The following is a 24221-nucleotide window of genomic DNA, read 5'->3' as shown; positions in this document are numbered from 1 at the left end:
TCACAAGTACACGGACCAATAAACCACATTGAAGAAGAGGAAGGAGAAAGGGAAGAGGGCTCGGGCGTACAGGTCGACTCTTTTGGCAGCAGAGGGGATGACCGGCTTCGGGGGAGGAGGTCTCTTCTTGTTCTTGGCCTGGGATTTGCCGTGAGCACTGGCGTTGTTGATGGGTTTCCCGTAGCAGTCAAAGTTTGACAGCTCAAAGTCCCGCGGGAGCGAGCCCACGATGCTGAAGTCGTTGGTCCGCAGGTCTGATTTAGAGGTGCACACCTTCTTACAGCGAGTCTCCGCCACCTGGGTGTACGAGAACGACATGAGGGAAAACAGAATTGATGATCACATTTTCAACCTTTTCTTCTAACCAAGACAAGATAATACTAATAATCTGAATGTGCTGCTGGCAGCCCCCGAGGCTGTTTAATCAGTCCAAACAGCGACTGAGCAGTAGACTGGGATGACTCTTGGTTCTAACAAAGATTATTCCATCCTGCAGAATGAAATATTCTTAAAAATAGTGATTAAATACAGTGGTTCTTAAATGTATTGCAACTAGTATCCAGTGCATCTCATCTCTACTGTACACTAGCAGCAAATCTGTCACCTACAAATTAAGGTTCCCAAACAACTGCATTCTCAATTACGTTTCAAGGGAAACATATTTTCTCCTGGATTAAGGTTGCAGTTTGGAAAACAAAACAAAAAATTGCAACAGATGTTTCGGCTAAAAGAAGGACTTGGTTAGGTTTGGCCTAATATAATCATGTTTGTGACGTAACTTAAGTTACGATCGTAAATTGAAATGAGGGAACACCGACCGTCCCACCTATCCATTTCCACCTCCACCCACCGCAGGCAATGATTAGAAATGTATTTGTGATATGCGTTTGTGATCCCGACACATCATTGGCAATGCAGTTTCACTGTATGGGATCCCATGTTTGGGGCAAAAAGTGACTCTAGCTCTCTAGCCCTTGTCCTGTTACCTGCCTCCCTGTCTATGACACCTGCCTACTGCTAGTTTGTTTTTCCAAAACCTGAAGCCTAAACATTTTTTTATTTTTTTTTTATTTCACCTGATCTATGTCTGTAATTTAACACCATTTCCATTTACTTGTGTCCCCTCCCTATCTCTCTGTGTTGACAACAGAAAAAGAAAAAAAGTGTAATCATATAAAGTGGCAACGATGTCTCTGAGAAGTCACATCTCAGCAGGCAGATTTCATCTAAACTGTGAAGAACATTTCAATGAGGCTTGTTTTGGGCTGTTGGACTCGATTGAAAACAAACTATACTTTGAAAACCCAATAAAGGAGCCGTTTGATCCTGAAGCTTGGACAGAACTCATGCTGCTAATTCAAAACTACTGTTATTTTAGGATGAAAAAGAAAGAGTTTTGGAGCCAAGATTAGATTGACCATGTGCTCTACAATGCTGCCTAATATGGTTGCTGTCTCATCTTGAGTCTTGTAACTCCCCTACACCCGCCATGTGTTATCACAGCGGACAAACAGCATGAGAACTATCAGCAGAAGGACGTAGTTTCATTATGTCGTCGTCCAAAAAAATCCTTTCATCAACTTCCCTGAAGGCCTGCGGCGTGAACGCGATCTAAACAGACTATGGATGCTTACTCACTGAAGTCATTAAGCTCATTAGAGCTTCATTATTTTGATTTGGTTTTGACAAGAAAACCCATTAGACCTCAATGGAATAGTGTAATCCTCTCAAAACCAAATGTGGTCTGGACAAACGTAGACTCAGAGGTAAATTCATTTCAATTAGGCGTACAATTGAGAGACCCACACACCACGCTGCATGCCTGATGTGCATGCGAGTGTCAGACTTGAGTCCTGACTAAGCTGTGAGTACGAGCGTGTTAGAGACAATGCCAATTTTCAATGATTGGATTTCTCTGTGCCTCAATGGTACAGGCCTGCCTGAGGATGTTTGATTAGGAATATGCATTTTTTCATTGTACTGTGTTGTTGCTGTAGGTGGGAGGTTACTTGGAATCATACACATGAACACAGACGTAGTGTGCAAACACACACATAAAGCAACTAAAAAGCACCATCACCGATATGTTTTGGTGATTAACTGCAGCTTCAATACCCAAGGGGACGTTCTTTATACGTATGGATATGAATGCAATACACTCCATATTTAAATCCGATACATATATAGGACCAGGAAAGACGCAGTCAAAGTTAAGTCAGTAGGAATAGTTGCATGATTTCGCATCAACAAGGTCAGTGAAAAACAGAAACTAGCCTCTGATCCTACAACTATTTTTGCTTGGTTCTAAGTTGATGCAATTTTGTTTTTACGTAAATGGTTTTCAACACAAAAAAAAAACCTGTACATGAATAGAAAAAGGAGAATGTAAATGTTGCAAGAACCCTGTGTGTACATTCTATGAGTTAGTAATGTCAACAACATTCTTTCTTCTATTTCCATTTGGGTTGAGTATGTTTTAAAATGTTGGCAACACGTGTTACCATCATCATGCCTTGAATTCTGCACACATAAAGTGTTAGTTTGCCATGGAGTCAGGGGGTTAGCTGTTGGCTACACCTGAGCCCTGTATCGTTTGCTTGTTGCATCAAGACATGCTGCGTTAGCCGTAAGGATGTTAGCATGCAAGGATGCAAACAACAGGCAAGATGACTTCTGATTAAGAAGAACAAGTCTCAAGTGTTATTTTTTAAGCAGTTCACTTTTTCTTTTAATTGCAGCAGTGTGGATACAGACAAACAAGGGAAGCTAGAAAGGGCTGTGATGAATGGTCCTTGGTCAGATGTTGCAATCATATGGTATGCATCTTGATCAACGGGCCATCAGGAAATACAAAAGAAAGGCAACATCTCAAATAATACCGGATACATCATTGTTATTGGAAAGAGTAGGTTTAGATGATTTTAGCAGTATAAGTTTAATGTCTGTAAGTTTAATTCTGGTGTTACATAGTAACTCTTGAAATCCATGAATGGTAACAAACACACACACACACACAACAAAGTTATCAAATGAGATCCACTGACTTGCAAGGTGCTGACATGAAGCGGCGTCCCTCCTGTCCCGTTGACCGTGTTGTTCTTGGCTGCGGGGCTCTTTCCCGCAGCTTTCTCCTTGGCGGCTATCTTGGCCTTCTCGGCCTCGATGCGCTTCGGGCTGTTGAGCATCACTTGGACCACGGCGTACTCCACCAGCGAGGCGAAACCAAACAGCAGGCAAGCGATGAGCCAGATGTCGATGGCCTTGACGTAGGACACTTTGGGCAGCTCCGAAGCCAGGGAGGTGCACTCGGAGGACAGAGAGAGCACTGAGAGGATGCCTAGACAAAGAGGGAAGACGATTAACCTTGTCAGTCAGCAGAGTGAGAAGAAGTTGGATGAAAGAAAAATGTTATTGTAACTTTTTCACCGACAATGACTAATCAGCAATGATCAGCTGATCAGTAATGCGAGTTAAGAGCGTCAGAACTTAATTGGTGCTTCCATAACACATTTTTTCCGTTTCCGGCTTTTCTAATGCGATACATCAAAAAGCACATCAAAATATTTGAACGGAAACACAGCTAATGTCAACTTCTGGTACAATTTTTTTATATTTTGGCCAAGAAAGTATTTCAGGATCAATACCCAGCTCCGGTTAATCATATGTTGAGAGTTTAAGTAGTAATGAAACACCGGTTACATAACACAGTCCTGCTTGTGTCGCCTAAATGCTCGTTTCCACTGCGGAAAAGCATTTTATCAACCTACTGCTGAGAGAAACAAAACTGATTCATTTGCTCTTCAAAGCTCAAAATACTGAACAAATTAATCTCCCAATATGCACATACGCTGTAATAAAAACCTCACATCCACACGGGGTTTCTTAGAACATGTCTGCTATTGTGAATTCATGACCGTTCCTTTACCTCTTTCATTAGGACGTCTCCAAGAGCTCAGACATCCTCTAATTGCAGTAATTTTAAATTGTTTTTATCTCTGATAGCTAACGAGATTACAGGTTAGAGATTCCCAGTGCACAGCAGAAATAATTGCAACCACTCTTTTAGGATGGTAATATAACCACCAATGAATGGCTTTACTCCAATTTCCCTTCCTGTGATGATTCTTTAGAGAGGTAATAAATACAATGGAATGACCGGTGGATTTTGCCTCCAGGCCTCATTATGGTCACTCGTCAAGGGAGAGTTCGTACAGGGTTCAGGATTTCTAATCAAACTGCTCCTTCATCACAGCAACGAGCTGTTAAACAGAGTATTTGTCATCATGGAAGCCAAACTATTATCCACGAAGAGAGAGAAACACGAGGTGAAACAAGTGGTGACGATTCGAAAATAGCTTTGTTTGACTTCCCAATGACACACTCAGCTGCCAGCTCAGCTGTCCAAAGTAAACCTGGACTTTGTATCAGACAGAAAATCTAAAAAAACATATTTCTGAAACGCAATGGTAAACCCATTTAATTGTAACATTAACTCACACCCCCCCTATGGGAAAAGACAACGCACCGTGTATCGATGAAAATACACAAAAACGCTCGGTTAAGTAAAACCCCATAAACACAAAGACATGGACACACACTTAAAGGCTAACACACACACAGAAGAGCAATAAATGAGCGTAGTCCCACACCTAAATGTTGACTGACCTGGACTGATCCCATTTAGAGAGAAGTCAGAGGAGGCATCCAGGAGGAGTTGGAGTGATGATGGGATGAAAGTGGTGATAAACAACTGGAGGGAGGATGGAGAAAAGGAGGCAGTGGACGACTGGAGTGAGATAACAAAATGATTATCTCATCCATGCAGCCCAGCACACACACAGAGGTGCCCCTGGGATACTGTTTGTGGGTGACACTGACATAATTATGGAGAGGTAAAAAGTAAGAGGTGAAGAAGTGGAATGCCCATTGTTAAGCAAACAGAAGCTTTGCCTGAATTTTTAATATCGTGCGTCAATTCAGCCCGTTCTCATTGCCTGGGCGTCAAATAGCGCCGTTCTGTCACGCCCCTCCACGTCTGATACCAACGCACAAAGCACCCTTTAGCGCCTTTGTGACACGCACCAGGGTTTCAAGGAACTACAATGTATACCCTTCAGGCGTTGTTATTATTAGACGCTCAGACGTCTACTCCTGCAAAAATGTTGCAGGAGTGATGATGTAGTATAACAGCCTTCTCTCCTAAAAATCCCGTTCCTGCACAACAAAACTGCATTGTGAATTACGTTTCGAGGGTATTTTGTGATGGATTATTTTTGGTTTTAATGTTTCACAAATACATTTCAAATAACTCCCCGGAAGTCTGCATGGGGAGGTGGTTGATGAGGTGGATGGTTCACAACACACAGAGCTAAAACAGGAGACTGCTGCTCGTGTCCTGTGTGAACTAAGCACTTTTGCTGCCTAAGCATAAATAAGTCTTTTTTTTTTTTTTGCTTAAACCTATCAATGTTTTTGTTCCTTTTTCAAGTTTTTTTTGTATAAATTTCCTAGTAATTTTAAGTTTATAACTAAGTTGTTTTGTTCGTTAAGCACGTGTTTGAAATGGTTAAATCAGCAAAGACGGTATGCTTCCAGAGAAACATAATTGACATTGCAGTTTAGTTGTATGAGAACGTAATTTTGTAGCATACACGGTTACTTTTAAAGAAAGAATAAAGCCACATCGAGGGCGTGTCAAACAAAAGGGGTCTGACAAAGCGTTAGTATACGATGAGTTGGGATGGGAACGTGTTGTTCAGTTCTAGCATGTGCAGTGTTAGCCTGGATGTATGGGAAGTACATTAATATGCAGCACAGACTAATATAGTAACACATAATATAAAATAATATCCGTTGTTTGGTGACTTATTACAAATAAAAATATTCAGGGCTGCAAAAAGAAAAAAAGAAATGGTGAACCATGAAGATGTGATGAGAAGAGTAATAAGTAATAAGGTGAGGTCATCACTTTCATCAGTCGTCCATTTGGACCAAACAAAGCACTGCTCCTCATGCGCCTCAGCACAGCCCTTCATTAATTTGGGTTAATAGAGATCAGGTGAACCTCGTTGGCCAGCTGAGTGTCCTGGTTCTCTCTGTCTCCTGAAAAACTCTTGTTGCCCACAATGATTAACAGAAACACAAGAGCCTGTAATCGTTTCCTGCATACTTTAGCCAGTAGCCAAAATGTACTAAATGTAGTTAAATTGTTTGTGGCAAAAGGGATCAAATCAGCAGGGAAAGTAACTGGTGGGGTTATATTTGAGATTTTAGTCATTTGATGTAACTGAGTGCGTTGGCAGATCAATGACAGATGTGGAAATCAAACCTATTAGCCTTCGGTTCTTTCCAATGACTAAAAACTAGGGAATTGTGCAGTAAAAAGTGCAGTAAGTACACTTAAACAGGGGCTCATATCCCCATTCATTGAGACGTAAACTCAATAAATGCTACTTAAAAGCACGAATGTACCTAAAGCACCGCTGTGGTGGGTCCCTTCTGTCAATTACAGCTATATTCAGTGATTTATCACATAAAGAACAACACTGGACATGGCACCATGGTTGATAAATATAGTCCTTTGTGGTGTCAAAGTGATTGATGTTGTCAGGATGGAGGTGAGTGGGGCGGCGATGTCACTGATCCCTAAAAATGTATAAATCCAGAGTTTTATTTGATCAACTACAATATTTTTCCCATGGATTTTTCACACCTAATTACCTCAATGACACCCTCATTCTCACTCAGCCCTCTTTTTGCTCTAACATCCAACCATGCACTCGACCCTGGTTGAACAGCGCAAGGAATATTTACACATCATGTGTATTGGTAAATGTCAGAGGAAGGTGGTGGGATTGATCAAATAATCCGTACCCAAAGGCACCCTGGCGGCACTCGCATCAGGGTTGATCCAGAAGGAAAGCCAGGAGAGGACTACGATCAGCAGCGTGGGGGCGTAAACGCCCATCATGTAGAAGCCAACCTGTCGCCTTAGGGTGAAGATAACCTCCACACAAGTGTAGTACCCTGCATGAGGAAGGAGATTATGGTCAAATATGACTTAAATAACTTCAGTAAGAAACACAGCTTGCCTTGAAATTCAAATATGAGAAGAAGAAAGAGTCCACAGGTTACTGGCATCATACACAAGGTAACGGAGTTAGATACAAACAGCATATAGCTACTTCAAAATACGAAATAATTAATTGTGTTAGTGTTGTTTTTTGTGGTTCTTTTCAGACATTCCCAATATCTCTTTGGAATCACAAAGTGGCTGAGGTGAATGTATTTTCCAAATCGGCATCAGACCATTATTGTCAATTTGAAGATGTTGGCTCTATCGATGCTTATTTCACTCTAGAAATGTGAACTTCCTTCCTCTGAATTGAAACCGAGGAGGTGAGCGAAATGGCCTTATACTGACTTTGTTAAATCCCCATTAGGCATTTAGAGGAAAGATAGCAGCCAGGTTAAGTCCGTTTGATCCGGCTCTTTTAGCTCCAACACAAAGCAAAGCACAGCTGCACCATTAGTAATACAGAAAACACACGAGAGGAGGGAAATAAAAAAGGTCAATGGGCATAAGGAATTTAACATCATGTCATCTAACTTTGTTAAAGCTTGGACCCGTTTCAGCACTCAGGGCAGCATTCCAAAAAGCACCGCTCCCAATTCAGAACTAGATCTGTTCTCTGCCAGTTCCTATTACAGGAACTAGTTCCTGTTTTCTGAAGGTTATCATTCTTAACAGTGCAGCATAAATTTACATCCGCAAATGATCAATTACAAACCGATCCATCTCTACTAGGAACGTGGCCTTCATTATTCGGGCTCTCAGCAGTATGGAATAAGCATCAATAGGCTTCAGACCTCCTGCAGCAGCGTTGTGTTCCTGCTCTCTTCGAGGCTGGTTAGTGGGTCCAATGGGACGGTGGAGTGGATTGGGGCTGAAGTAATATTTAACTAGCCCGGGGATCTCTGGGGTGAGCTTTATATGGCATAATAAGGGCCGCCTGTGTCGCGGAGCAGGCTCGAACCAGTCGTACACAGAGGTGATCTTTGTGTCTGGCCAGGTTGTCATGGCAACCCGTTTAAAAGCATGACTCATTGCCAGCAGTGTGCGAGAGCGCTGAGGTCATACCCGCTCTTTTGGCTGATAGAGATTTTCCATTTCATTGTGAATGTCGCCGTGTGCTCACGCTTGTCCGAATACACGTAGGGCACACTACCAGGACCGTTCTTTTGTAGTTTGAATACTCAGTATTTTTTTTGGGAGAGTGACGTGTTGTACATCTGAGTATGTTAGAGTTGATTTATAGCTTTTCTCTGACCCGACATCTTGGAAATATCTACGTATGTAGACACACAACATTTGGTCGAATGGTACAATGCAACTTTAAATTCCCATGCGAAGTGTGACTTGTGCCCACTGACACTAAAGGAGTAACCAAAGGATTGGGATGGACAGGTGAATACATTCGACTTCAACTATTCTTCTCATTGACGCTGGTGCTGGTGCCCAAGAACATGTAGTAATGTGCCAACAGAGGCAGGGAAGAAAAAGACTCCATGCAATGCAAGATTTAACTGAAAACAGTTTGGACTGTGGCTACTGAAGGACATTTCTTTCACATTTGAAGCTCTTATTGAATATTTTTGCATGAAGCTTTAAAGTATGTCGCCCTGAAAACCTTTTAAAATGTTTGAATAAAATCCTCAATTTTAATAAAGTGATTCATTGTAATTGAATGTGTTCATCTTTTTATAATAAATCACCTTTCTTTGAGGAATATAACTCGTCAGTGCATGCCTCCCTTTGTCTGCGGCATGCAGGGCAGCAGGTGACTCTAGTGAAAAAGGTGTTTTCAATTACGCTAAACAGCTCCTAAGCAGAATATATTGTCAGATAAAAAAAATAGGATTTTTCAATACATTTTGACTTTTGGACTTTAAAATGCTTTAGAGTCATTGGAAATGTTTGGATCACACAAGTCGGAAACAATCCTGCGCAGCCATCTTTGGAATCTAATTCTACAAATTAGTATAATACTAGTGTAGCCTAATCTTTATCTGCAACTCTGCAGAAATACTGAGTTTAAACAATATAAATATACATGTGCAGCATTCAAATGTTGATTTAGGATTTTCAATGTCAACCACATTCTGGGTCGGGCTCTGGCATTCCTCTAACTCAGTGTTAACATTAAATTATATCTCAGAAGAGCCAAGTTTTGATTTGTAATGTGTTTTATTTATAAGCTAAATCCTGCTTCAGCTTTACCAAGGTATGTTTGTCCAAATTGAACCCACAAGATAAGACAAATTCTAAATTGTTCTAACTCTGGAGATTCCTCAAAGCAAACACATGAACTTGTCACAGAGGGGTAACCATTAAATACTTCTTTCCATTCAGTTGTGCAACAGAGCCAGAGCTGTGCATGCTGGCTCACTGATACACCTGAATGGAATAGAGACATAATCAATGATCAGTGACACCTGTGGTTTTCCTGCTATGCCAAGTCAAAATGTCTGCCATGAAGAGGATCTATACTTTCAGACTATGAATATATATATACACACACACACAGTATATATATTGTTTTTATATTACTGGTCACTTAATGTCTTCCACTCTGTGATTTTAGTTGACATGAACAAACAATAAAAGACTTATCTTAAAAACATAGTTTTTTATACAGGAGTTAAATTACATTTTGAAACAGAAGCAGGTTGACTGAGGTATAATAATCTTTTGGCCTTTTACCAGAGAAAATAAAGAAGTCACACAGCATCCCCTTTAGTCAGATAAGAACATTCAATTGAAGCTGGCTCGCTGCAGCTCAGGATCCGATCTGCTAAGATTTCATCTTTCAATCAACAGCAAGCAACTAATCTTACCTTAACAAAAGGACCCATTACCCTCACTAGATTTCTTAGACTAGGAACCCAGAATAAGACAACTTAAATTCTGAGAGAAAAATCCATGAATGGATGAAAGGAACGGCACTCAAGTCAAAACCCTGTTTGCTTCAAGACATTGTGGCTGATGGAAATGCTAGAATATTTTACTTTGCCATACATTTTCAGTTTTGCTCCAACAGGGATGCCTCAACTTATGGCTAGCACTGGTTTAAAAGAGTATTTTTTTAGAAGGATTAAATATCTACTTTTGTAACTTCCTGTTTAAAAATATGGGAGAAAAATGGAAAAGGACAATACCTGTTCCTGAATAGAATTTGGTGCAGTTCCCATAATCAATATCTTCTTGTCTGATATCAAACTGTGGCAGAGCGATGGCGTCCATTTGCACTGGGTCTCCTGTCTGCCACATAAACTGCAGGTCGTCTGTGGTGTAGCCAACTGGATGAAAGGGGTACACAATGGGAATACACAAAAACACATATACATTGTTGAAACCACGGTAGTGGTTACACAAATACATATTTAAATATCTAGTTTATATATACATTGTATCTGCCCACAATATCTGCTTGTATGTTAAACATACAATCAGAGGACAACACTATAATATATACGCACACAGACTGGCGGAAAAACTATACGTCTCAGCAGTCGGGTAAGCCATTAGAGGGTAATGGCTTGAAGTTGTTTTGCTAATTCAAGTCTATACTGCTTTGTAAACAAGATGCAATAACCACAGTCAAGCTCAATTAGCTGTGAGACTTTCACAACAACCTTAAAATATGATGATTTATTCCACTTCTCTAAGTGTTCGCCACTGAAATTGGCTTCTAAACACAAGCAAAAAGCTTCCATTTACCCCCAAAATAACAAATATATGCATACCTCAAAAATGCTGTGTCTCCCAAATACAAACAAGCAGACCAACTGAAATCACATTTACAAAGCAATACTGTGGTTTGTGACTGGTGGTTGATGGTGATATTGTTTCAGGAGAACTCACAGCTTTCAAGTTGCATCTTACACCTCTGTGTGTCCATAGGGAACAATGCGAGGTCCAGAGGACAGGAAAGGGTGACGGACAACCTGGAGGGAGATAGAGAAAATTCAGTTGATGTGCTCTTGTAACCCTCTTCTATCCACCGCTCACAGAAAAGCCTCGTATTACCTTGAGATTTCAAAGGATTTTAAGGTTTACCCGTATTTGCATGGGATAAACAAAATATGTTACTCTCAAAATTACAGACGCATTCACAAGGATTATATTGTCTCTGGAGACGACTGAAACCAAACACAGCGGAGTGTAGCTGTAGCCCCAACTAGTTTACAGTGAGCCCCTTGAACGTTAAAATGTTGTTGTTTTTTTACCCAATGCTTTGCATGTCAACAGTCTCATTATCTTTTCCAAATTTTGCAAATGATGAAACCCCAGGGAATCCTAGCAAGTAAGGGAAACGAGTCTTTCCTAACTGATTGATCAGTCAGGAATAATCATTACACATTTGCAGGGCATTAAGAGCACAAATGACCAATTATTGTATAACCATATTAGGGTCTCCAGGTAATAGTCCAACTAGGCCTTTGTTTAGTCTTGTGTACACACGTATTTAAAGCTACATTAGGCGAGCTTTGCACTGAGCCTAGTGATGCCATTGAATTGCCATTTTGTTACACTTCATTTATCCCATCCGACAGCCGACGTTTGTCCTTCCATTCCACAACTTATTTTTCAGTTGACATGTAATCTACGGTAGAAGCTTTCTGGAAGAGTTAACTTACACAATGATCAAAAAACTGTTGATTCAAGCCTCGGTTACACTCCCAAGTGGTTGTGTTTATACTGTCCACTTGGAGGACGCATTCCACACACGTGCAGTAGATTGCTACACTACCACTTGTAGCATAGTGGCCACAGGGACAAGTCTGGACAAGTCTTGTGACAACAAATAGGTCGTATGTGTCTGTACAGGGCCTACGCGTACACCCTCTGATTAAGACATTTACGTCACGTGGACCCTCACGGATGCAGAAAGTATAATTTTGGCTTTAGCTGTCGTTTGTAAGTAGACTTAAAACCACTTTTATGACTTTATTCATCATTTCCTGTTGGTGGTGGGATCCCTGCACCAAACATTAGGCTGATATCATTTAAATAAAGGTTCACTGTGAGATATGTGGTGAAAGGCAGACATTATTTTACATAGTTTCAAGAACATCATTGCTAACTTTTCTTATTACAAGGCTAAATGAAGACAGGGGTTGGTTAACGCTGTTTTTTGGGGGTTTTTCATATGGAACTTGGCAGGTGTGGGAAGCATTATAGACTACCGTCATTCACGCATCTTGCGGAATAGATATGCTTCTATTTTTTTATAATTTATCACCCCAGTAAGGGGGGCAGAGGTTGTTACTACTCTCTCTTTACCCCACTTTGAACCATCATTACTTTCATGCACACTCCCCACATTTGTTCTTTAGTCTTTTCTCTTTACTTTTTTTTGTTTTACGTTTAGTGACAAAGCTGTTTAATTCGCACAAATATCCGGCTGTATATGTGTTCTTAACTTACTACCATATCTGCAAAGAATAAAAATACACTTTTTGCCCCAGTTGTTCCCTAGTTTAAAAATAAGATATAAGACTTTTTCTCTAAAATGTTGGTCAATACATTTGTTGAAATACGTGTTAGTGAGCACTTATCCTTCTCCAAGATAATCCATCAAACCTGACAGATGTGGCATATCAAGACACTGATTGTGTGTCTGTTGTGTACTTTCCTGCTTCACTAGAGGCAGATTCCCCTTACTCGTTACGGTGGACGGGGAAATAAAATCAATAAATCAATACATGCTACTTTGATTTCTTCGTTCATGGAAGACTGTATTTTTTCGCTTCCAGTGGGGGATTCCCAGTAAGATCAGGTTAAGTGGTGCAGTGGGGAAAAATGAATGTGGAATATGCCAATCAGATTTATTTACTTATTAATCAATGGTGCCCACCTTGCACTGTGTTTATGATTTTTAAATATTAGACACTCCGCTAACGGTGATGGGACATCCTCATGTAACAATTACAAAACTCTGTAAACAACAAAAGAAAAATATTGAATCAGGCTTTTAATTTAAACATTCTGTTAGAGCAGGAAAGAATTACTACTGTTATCTTAAATGGATGAAAAATATCTAAGATCATTACCTCATACTGATGAGGACGTCTCCGTTACGGAAAATGAAGAGGAGAATGTTCTCCTGGGTAACGTCGTGAAAATTGGCGCTCTTCTCGTTAGCGAAGAACAGGTCGGGTTTCCAGAGACATTTGAACATCTTTGGATCGACGGTGAGAGAATCAGACTTGAAGTCCTGCGGTAGCTTTAGCCTCGGGTCGTTCCATCGCTGCCGCAGGAAGATGTTGACTCTGTAATCCTGTACAGCAGACAAGCAGACATGGTTAATGTCTGTATCATGTTAGTACTAACGGATTTCATGATCTTTGGGGAGATCCCTCTCCATAACACTGTAAGATGTGTCTCAAGAAGCATTTTAGATACTTCTCACTGACACAAATAATTTGTGTTTTAAAAACAAGAAGAAAAAAAAAGGACATTATCCTGTTAGCACCTTTCCTACAAGACTTTTAAGACAGTGGTAACTTTGTTTAGGATACAGAAGTTCCAACTTATTGACATGTTCCATTTTCTCACAGCAAACATCTCAACAAGACCTTCAACAGACCACTTGAATGTGCCGAGTGATATTTCACAGCTGCAGTGAAAGCTTGTGTGACATCTACTTGTAACGCAGTAAACATAGAGAAAACACCACCCGAGGGTCAAAAGTTATCAATACAGCAACATGTGATACAGCAAATGCCTCATTAGAGAGCTTATTAGTGAAATGTCCACATTCTTGTTGGTGGGAAAGTATCACTCAGCGAGGCTTTTGGACGTTTGTTTTTGTGCATGCTTTGATGGCGTGCCTCAAGCTGCTCTGGGACCAGGTGTTGGGAAGGACTATTAATGCTGAGTGTGAAGACGGATGACATGTCAAATAAAGCCGCCACAATACCAGCTGTATGACTGTGTGTGTGTGTGTGTGTGTGTGTGTGTGTTCCTGCGTGAGAAGTTAGCTTCCACCTTCCATCCCTTCATTGTTCCCAGGATTTATAATATTGGTTGCCTTTTTTTTTATTTGTTTGATGCAGCAGCGAATGCAAAGTCGGCTAAATGGCAACATTTATCATTGCTTTATGCTCGGCACGCAGGTGTTTGAATTTAAAATGGTGCAATTGTTCTCATGGGAACATAGTGTGTAGGTGTTCATAAAATCAGCAGCAGGACCCTTAACAGACCGTGATAACATTTACAAGGGAATTTTTTTACAATCCCAAATTTCTCCACCTGGTTGAAATGATAAAAATGGGGACTTATGCTAAACTTCTGCAATAGACTATGTAGGTGTCGGTTTTCCTTTGGCAAATCCTTCTAGAGTCAAATTTAAGTCAGTGCAAGGAAATCCATCCCTTTGAATCACACATGTACTAACCGAGTTGGTCTAACATGGTTGTGCATTCATTGCAATGCAACCCTGTCTCATGAACATGGTTTCCCATTAAAGCGAACTGCATTTGCAGTTATGTTTCGACAGAAACGTGTCTCCAACTGGATTACGGTCACTTGCTTTTAACGTTGTGAATTAAAAGAAAAGAAAAGAAAACCGTTGTAACAAAACTACTTACTAAAATAATATATTAATATAGCTGTTGGCGGTCCATAAAAAAGTGAACTTAACAGTTCAAATTGTTAGTAGTTTGTCAGGAGTTTTAAAAAGTCTGACGCTGTTGTTTCCTCTGTCGTGGACGTGTTTGGGTCACATGTCCTGCAATTCCAACTTTGGCCACCATGACACAAATCATCAAACCCCCCTCTCTCTGGGCTTGCTTTAAACTCAGTGATCCTCTTACTCACTTACTTCATCTCTTTCAACCCTTGTGGGAAACAAGGCCGCAACAAACTCCATCCATTGGCTCTAATCCCTGGCAACATGTTGAACCTCTCCCTGAGTTAAGTTTATCTTGGCTTCAGTTCTGCAAAACATCATTTTTGGTTTTTCAGGTGTTCTTCCATCTTTTCTTTTGTTTTGGAGGAGTCAATCTCAACAAAACCTCTGGGATACCACCTGCCTCCATTCACAACACATGGCTCGCAGTTGCTACAGTGATTCTCCCTTTGCAATTGCACATTTCTGACAACAAATATTAGTTTTATATATATGTATATGTGTGTGTGTGTGTGTGTGTGTATATTTAACTACTTTAGTTAGAGCCAGGTTTGACAGTGAGAGACAGCCAGCTGACATGAATGTGGTTTTATAGTGCATCTGTTCTTCATTGGTTATAAGATTTTATTTTTTCAGCACTATGAAAACTTTTAGTATCCTGCTTTACACTGAACTGAACTACTTGTGTATTTACCAATATGATCTCATGGGAAGGAGTATGAATAGCATGACATTTTTATGGACATTTCGCACTTCATTACACATTTTAAGCATCCCTACATTGTAAACTTGAAACGGTTGCGGTTATGTTTAGGCAACAAAACAACGGTAATGACCGGAGTTATAGATTTAGGCAGCAAAACCCCTTAGTTTTAGAAAAAACATCACAAATGGGCTTGAAGGAACGTAAAATAAATAAATAAATAACGTCACATAAGTTAGGATCACACGTAATAAATGTGTATGTGTAATAAAGAAAACACATTTCCCTAAAAACTAATTGAGGATCCAGTTTAGTTGAACAGGAATGTAAGTTTTAGGAGAGGGGGTTGATCCAGGATACACAGTGCATACACGGGAAAATGTTCCTGGAGAAAATGCAGAAAAGATACAATGTTTGATTGATCCATGTGACAAATTACACGGAGTGTTACATGCTGACGCACAATGTCTTTGAGACAAGAAACCAAATGAAAGGTTTGTTGTATATGCATTAAAAAATAGACAGGATTTCAAAATGTCAGCTAACACCAGTTTATACACAGACATCTTAGGATGGTTTATAAATTCAGCCATGACCCAGAATGTGCTTTATTTCCCTGCCAGTAAACATTTTTGGGAGAAGGAGCAGTGGTCAAGTTGTTGATATCTCATTTTGGAAAGCCAGCCGTCTTTTCTATACAACCTAATTTTAGACTCCAACTCGTCCTCGAGCGACAGCAGAAAAAGCTACTGCTGGCTCTTCTCTGTCTGACAGAGATGCACGCCAATTCCCACACCTTCGCTTTCCTGAAAACCAGACAAGGAGATATATCTTCCCTCTGGCTCACTTTCAAGCTGCCTGTACCGCATTCGATTCTGGAGAGATTTAACACAACCGCTCAGTGAGGGAAAACTCAAGCTGTGAGGCAGTACAAAATACACTCAACCACAATTTATTTCACCTCACAACATCAAATTAGTCATCCTCTACTGATGATTACAAGCACAAAGTGAAAATAGATATTTTAACTACAGTGGACACAAGGTGGTGTTTGGCCTAGGGAGCTGTAAATGATGAGAAAGCGTTTCCTGAGATCAGATACCCCACAGAGGGATGAATTAAGAGTTGACCAGCTGTCCCTTCTTTCTCCTCCTGGATCCATTTTGAACCGTCCTCAATTTCATTTTCTCTCTTTCTTTCGTTGGGTGTCCAGGGAAAAGGGAATACAGATTTGCCATCTGTGAGTCCCTTGTCTTTCATTCTCTGTCTCAGTCTTATGCTCTTACTTGTTCCTTCTCGATCACATCTTTTGCCTTCATCTGGCTTCTCTTTCTTTCAATTCTAATGTTCCTTTTCTCTGTTTTTCCCTTATGTTATCCTTTCCACTCTGTATCATTTCTCTCAATCTTCCCTTGCTCAATATCCTTCTTTTTCATCTTTGGCCTCTTGTTGTCTTCTTTCTCTGCCCCCCTTTTGTTTCCCCTTCGTTCACTTTCTGCTTACTGCCCCATATTCTTTTTCTTCCTCAGCTCTTTTCGGCCTTAAGCCTTCATGTCGCGTGCTTCCTGATCTTTCATTCTTCTTTTGATCATTCTCCTTGATTTCCTATTTTCCTAACCCCCTTTTTTTTGTTTCCTCCTATTGTTTTTCTTTTCGTCCATCATCCGCACACTCCGGTTCTTAATACTTTGAGTTTTAAGGATTTCACATTTTCAGCACTGCTCTGTAATTGGTCCTGGTGTGAAACTCTCCGCTGGAAGATTTAACAGGCAGACACACTCTACTGATCTGCAGCCAGAAGACATATCTCCAGAGAACATTTTCATGCAGCTCCAATTCCAGTATATAAGATCTAAGGCTTTGTCATGAAATGAGGTAGGAAAACACTGATCACTGCTTTGGACTGAGAACACTTTCCAGACCTGCAACAGGACTCCGGGAGCAAAGGTCTAAAATCTAGCACTATATCTTTCCAGTGAAGACAGACTGGCCGTATATTCCAGAACTAAAATTGGATTGTTCATACAAATCAATAGCAGGTTTCTGAGCAAAAAGGCACGGAGTAACTGAGCTGCTACACAATACACGGGTCTGCTAAACTTGTCAACAAAGTAATGTTGCATCTCTTGCCAGTCTTTAAGACTTTTATGCTTTTCTATGATTTCATCTTTAGCTCTTTTGTTTGAGGAGCATACAAATTGTGTCTGCTCTCCATCACATATTGAAGTCATCTCCATCAAGCATGAATGCCACTGACCGAACATTGCTGGTTCAGTCACAGCATTTGCAAACAATTCAAATTATGTTATAATTTAAGTTGTTAGTGCAGGTCTTTTGTTGTTGAAAAAAATTTCTTCAGGTTTATTATTTGGTGTGTCAAAGCCTAGTAAGTACACTAGGCAAGCAATAGGAAGTACACTTTGGCAATTGTTTCATTTGAATTTACGTTTGGAATATTAAGTTTTAGAATAGAAGTTTTCAGAATAGAGTTCTTGTAGTAACTTTACTAATGTATTTAGCTTGCTAAGAAGGTATTTCTTTGATCTTTTCTTTCCTAAACCTATGTCGTTCCATTGCCATTTGGCTCGATGATTCACCCAAAAAGTGCCTGCATGAGACATGTTAAAGGGAAGATTTTATATTTTGCTATCAATTATTCTGTGAAATCTGGCTCTTCTAATGGAATAAAACTCCTGGATTGCAAAGTGTAAATCTGCGTTGCATAGAGGACACAGTCAGGTGAGACAGGATCAAGCCAAATTGTGAATTCTATCACACTGCACTGCATTCATTTCAATTACCTTGTCACATTATTGAACATATGTACTGAGAAAGAAACACTTAATGTTCATTGGCTCCTCCCAGCAGCTTTAAATTAAAACACGGCGGAAAGCCGGGCTCATTATAAACCTACAATAATCTTCCCTTTATTGTTTCCTAAGCGATCAAGAGTCGACCCCAGCGCCGTCCTTGACGTTTAATCTGTTCACTTGACTTCAAACTGCACTTCTTTATCAGCAATTAAGCCATCAGATAAATGAAGCATGGAAACCCCAGGCCTTCATAATGATTTACTGCTAACATGTTCATCCCTCTTAAAACTTGTAGGACGGAGCAGTTTTCAGCTCTGACCCTCTGCATCTGACTGGCTGACGTATTGATTATCAATACTGTCAGGCTGAAGTGGAATTGGAGTAAATTCTTACCATCGTCGTTTCTTGAATGGAGCCAAAACTGTTGATGAATATGTTCACTTTGTCTTCCACAGGAATTCCTGGATTTTGAGAGAGGAAAGAAGAGTTTGTAGTATCGAGTCCTGTGTTTTACAGTTGCTTTGCAATGAGATTTGGGCTCCGCTGTGGATGTAGCTTACAGTAAGTGTCAGTGTGCTTTGAAACCCTGTAAATCTATATTTCTACATATTGTACCTGGCAATTCAATTGATTGTGTTACTGATCAGGCATTATGAAAGACTATGTCAACATTGCAAAGCAATATAAAATCCCCTCTGCTAAGTTAATGCTGTAAACGTACATACTGGCACCTCTCTCCACTCAGTCTTTAGCATAAACTCATAAAATCCTTGATGAATGCAGACTGCTCACACTCCTTTGAATAAATGATGTCCTTTGAGGTGTTTACTGGAGCCTCAGGAGTTTCACAGCCTAAATTTGATCATGCAATTCACAAAAGGAATGTGCATAATATGAAGGTGGCTTACAGCTCACAACTTCCATGCATTAATGCAACCAAGCGAACTAATAAAATATTCCACAAACACTTCTGCTGTGAGCTTAAAATTCTCTATAGGGCCTATAAAAGCAGCTCTCCATTTTTATAGGCCTGGGCAAAGCAATGCACAAGGCACAGTTTAGGATGTAGTTTGGAAGATTATGACATGGATGTTAATGGACGGGGAGCTTTCAGCCCAACCTGAAATCAAGAGCAGATGTTTGGCTGCTGGAGCGGTCGCAGGCAGTCAGAAAGGGAGCTGATTCTGCTCACAATACATCAAACAGTGAGTCCCAGATACAGCTTCTGCTGCCAAGTGCCAGAGGATGGAAACTACCTGAAGACTCGTGAAGACCATCAGTCAGACGCAGAGGTCGTCAATCACCTCTCACATTATTTTTATGGCTGTCTCTGTGACACTGAAGGCCGCTAAAGTGTGACACTTACACTGTAAACACTGTAAAGATAGATGCTTGTGAAGAAGAGAGTAAATAATGAAAAGAACAGTGGCAGATTCAGGCTTGATATTTGAGATAACAGTAGTTAAATATATTATAAAAAATGTACACTGTATGTTCTTTTTTTAAGATTTGACTGTCTTAATTAAGTCACAGATTTCCTTCCCATAACAGCTTGTGTGTGTCAATCAACAACACAGCCAACCCGAGAACACCGGCTTATAGTTACACTGTTGAAGTAAATATGCAAGTGTGTGTATGAAAGGAAAAACATTTTCACTAATGCCTCACGCACCATTTACACAGATAGCTGTCCCTGCACCAGGTTTAGGGAGGTACATATTTACAGTATACTTGTATCTTCAATTAGCATGACAGCACTGCAGCAAAAATGTAAATTCAGAATAGACCGAGACAGATGAAGAGGAAATGAGACTTGCCTTTGAAGTTGGGCCTTATTCTGGGATCATAGGTGATCAGTAACTTGTTCAAGATGGTACTGGTTGTATTCTCAGGGACTCGGGCCAGATCCTCAGCTGACAGCTGTCTGCAAACAAATAAGACAGAAAGGGAACTGCAGGCACGATTACATTAGCAGGTCAAATTCCTGGCAGATGCACACACACACACACTTTTACTCTGTACACTCTTTGATTAAACTATAACCTTAGAGAGCTACCAGTTAATGGGATTAATTTAGCTTTTAATATTTGGTCCACACGGGCAATGTTGACTGAAGAAGTTGGCATGATCCTTTAGGCAGATAGGGGACATTTTTTTCAGCCTTCTAGGACAATTATGTAATACCTTTTTGAGAAAAACGTGTGCACATGTATGTAGTCATTTAGTATTATATTTATAGCAAAGCTATGCATGTACGCCAGCTCTGTGAAGGCTGTAATTAGGTTGAGCTGTGCTTTGAGCTAAATGCTAACGTCAGCATGCGAACATGCTAACATTTACAGTGCTTACACATGCTTAGATTTAGTAGGTATGTTTACCATGCTAACATTTGCTAATTAGCGTCAAACACAGTACAGTTGAGGTTTGGTTGTGTAAGGAAATTATTTTTGGTTTGTCTGAGGAAATTTGAAGATACAGTAAGGGGGTCAAATGCTTATTATGTTACAACAACATTATCGAGAAATAACAGAGTGGTACAGTGCATGCCATAAAGCCACAACATCACAAGTTCAATTCCGATCTTGGGACCTTTGTTGCATGTTATACCTTTATCTCTGTGTCCCCGTTTCACTGTCATCTATTTAATAAAGGTGAAAAAGGGCAAAGAAAATAAAACGGTAATTTTCTTGGAACAACTTCATTTGCAAAGTAAACAAGTGAAGAAGCATTCAACTCCATTTTTCCCAACTTAACTGTAGTTGCCTTGTAAAAATCCTTTAAATAATTGAGTCAATGAATCAGCAATGTGGGTGGCAAAGAGTACACATGACTTGTCAAGACAAACAGTATTTTTTTTTCTGTATATTTCCACTTTTCATTGAAACCAAAGTGAAAGTTTCCCGTCGAACCATCCTGCAAATTAGCAACACATAAAAAAGAAGCTGTAAATTACTGCCATAACATAAAGTGGTGGCTTTCAGAGACGTTCAACCGTACATCATTTGTTGTCTGAGGTTGACTGATGGGAAAAGAATGGGACAGAGTGAAGGAAAGGGGAGAACAGGATCTGGCAGCAGAGAAAGGAGAAAAAGAAAGCCTCCTTGTGGGTGGCAATGATTTTCCTGCCAAAGAATTCCCCTTTCTCAAAGCACTTTACATATCATTATGTAAACCTTATCATGCACTGAGGATGAGTTAAAGTGCTCCACAGGAATGCTGCGCAGCGTGTGTATGTTCTGCGGTTCCTCTGATCAAAGTGAAACACATAATTCCCATCCACTAAACCTCTTTTTTCCCTCTTTTTTAACAGACCTCTCTGACAACCTCAAGCACAACAGCTAAACTGGAACCAAGTGGTTCCCTTGATCCACAAAGGCATCCGCAGCACTAAACTCGAAATATGTCATACAGCTTACACTTGCCAATACTGGGACTACATCAAACGGTTTCTCCCTCATTTCAAGAACTTTTCATTGTTGAGCCATTTGTTACCATTTAAGGAAGAAGCGGGTGCAGCTCACCACAGTCAAAAGGCATGTTAGGACATATTGAGAATGTCTCTGACAACTTCCCTATTTATTTGAGACTGTCTTAAACAGTGGCATAATACCTGACAGTTGCAGACGGTCAGCAACTACTAAATAAGGAAATGCTCAAGCAGTGGCCAAATCAGTGTTGTACAAAAAGCTGTGACCTTTGCCTTGCAAGTATTCAGTATTTTTAACACCACATGCTTTTGTCGGATTTGGTGTTGATTTTTGGGACACTCATTGTTCCTTGTTGACTGGGTTACAGGTTCATATCATACTAGTTCTGCAGTGAAGCAGCTGATGAGATCTGGTCAAAAACAGACTGGTGGATAAAGATTGGAAAGTATGTGATACTTCAGGTGTAAAATACACAAAGTTATGCTTTAACCCTTAGAGACCCTCATATAGACATTTTTTGTCTTTTTTGTTACGATTTTTGACTACTCAAAAAGTGATAAAAATTGTCAAAATCCCTCCAAAATCCCACATTAAGACACCAACACCTTAGGGAACACCATAAAAAAATCCATGATGTGACTTTTGCAAGAATTGCAATTGGATTTGCAAAAATCACAACAGTATGGCGAGCAGTTCTGTCAAGTAAAATCCTCAGAACCCCCCTCATTGTTAATATACATAGGAAAGCCATGTATCCTCTGCATATCCTAGGTCTCAAGTTTGGGATTGAAAAGATCCATGAGGCTGTGTTCATCCTAGAGGTCACGACATGTCACATATCAAGAAATGGTCTCACTTTGGGGAATGGCTACTATGGGGACTAACATGAATACAATTGGGGTAATTGATTCCACAAGAGTCTCAGCTTTCCAGTCAAACCCAATTCATGCAATTCCAAGTCTTTTTAGGTACTCCAGTATACTTATATTATTTATAAAATAAGTGAAAATAACACATTTGTACTGTATGCCAAAAGAACTGCTTGGTTTTTCCCCAAACTACATGTGATTATTATAAAAAGGCATATCTGTAAAGGGGAGACTTGTACCCATAGAACCTTTTTTTATTAACATCTTGAGGTAAGCAGTCAAGGGACCCCTTTGAAAATGGCCATGCCATATTTTCCCTCCCCAAATTCCAGCCAAACGTTGCATCGCTAATTAGCTTTATTCTCGTCAAGCTTGCATGACATGGTTGGTACCAATGGACGCCTATGGTTGCCTAGTTTCATATGATATCATATAATATACTAAAGACAGACGATCCACCGGGTCTCATTGTCGCATAACAACCACTATGGGCACCTCTGATGGTCACACATAAAGGTCAGTTTATTAGTCGCTGGGGTACTACCAAGCCAATGACAATAGCTGTACGTCTATTATGGCTACCTGAAGCATATCATGTTGTCAATTCCACTGTACAGTATGACAGCCCATGGTGTTGTTTATCACATACTTACGATGGACAGTAAACCTGCTTCTCTTTCTTTCCCTTTCTTGTTCCCTTTTCTTTGGCGGAACCTCCCTCTAGACAAAGAGAAAGGACCAGGAGAAAGATGGCGAGCTTCTTGGTGCCCATTCTGGTGTGAGATGAGCCTTTGGAGGACAAAAAAACAAAACAAAGATAAGGGGGTACAGCATTTAAATGACTGTGTGCAATTTAATAAGCCGCACTTAATTGTATTCTCGTCACATTCAATCAAATCATAAGCATTCATTTGAACATGTGACAGAAGACAGTGGCTGATAAAGCTTTGCCCTCAGTGGGAGAATACGGCTTTGGAGTGATTTATCTATTTTCGGAACACCGTGACTTTTATTTTTACTCTCCTGACATAATGCATTTCCATTTACTCAGGATGCATGTCACATTACAGTAAATGTCTGAAATGTAAATGAATCAATTGGACATGGTTTAATCAAGTATTGCGAGCATAAATCCAATCAGCGGGAGTAATGCACCCGAATAACAATGGTCATTCAGGACTCATCAGGTGAATGTGACCCTGAAATATCCTCTGCTTCAGTTTACAACCTGCAGGATAATCAAACCTTAATATTGCTGTTTCTTCATGCAGCTGTAGTTTCTCTTTTCTGTCGCCACAGTTGTTTATCATGATATTTATGAACTATATCATTTGGTTTGATCTATGATAGCTGTGGTGTTATAGTTCAATCCATTCTCACACAACACATAGTAAAATGTAAGACATAATATGGTGCTGTGTTTGCCATAAATCTCTTTGTTAGAAAAAAATGAAGCAGAACGATATATGGACACTTCTATGCACAGGCAGTGTGCTTTTACGTTTCTTGATAAGGGGCCATTAATCAGCTAGCAGCAGTAGTACCAGAGTGATTCATTCCCCGTCTAGGAAACCGTAGCCCTTTCATTGCATAGGGACACTGAGACCTCAAGCTAAGCCAACAGTCTCATCCCCCGTCCTGCCAGCAAGACTGTGTATTAACTGAAGCAGTTTATTGTCTAGACAGAGACGCTCTCCCTCACTTTCTCACCG

General features: G+C 40.1%; 1 protein-coding gene across 1 annotated transcript; it reads right to left on the bottom strand.

Annotated features, from left to right (window-relative positions):
- On the bottom strand, window positions 1-23293 carry glrbb (glycine receptor, beta b; the record flags this gene model as incomplete). The annotated part of the gene is made up of 9 exons (XM_079167522.1): window positions 23163-23293; window positions 20030-20136; window positions 18606-18673; window positions 13117-13343; window positions 10925-11007; window positions 10219-10359; window positions 6874-7026; window positions 3045-3337; window positions 1-297 (listed from the first exon to the last, which is right to left on the bottom strand). The coding sequence occupies exons 1-9, from the start codon at window positions 23279-23281 to the stop codon at window positions 1-3; spliced, it is 1488 nt and encodes a 495-aa protein (XP_079023648.1). The 5' UTR covers window positions 23282-23293.
- Between the last annotated feature and the right edge of the window lie 928 nt (window positions 23294-24221).

This window comes from Pholis gunnellus (assembly GCF_910591455.1).
Source record: "Pholis gunnellus genome assembly, chromosome: 10".
Classification (NCBI taxonomy): Eukaryota; Metazoa; Chordata; class Actinopteri; order Perciformes; family Pholidae; genus Pholis; species Pholis gunnellus.
Note: the sequence above shows the minus strand (reverse complement) of the source record. Positions and strands in the feature narration are given on the sequence as shown.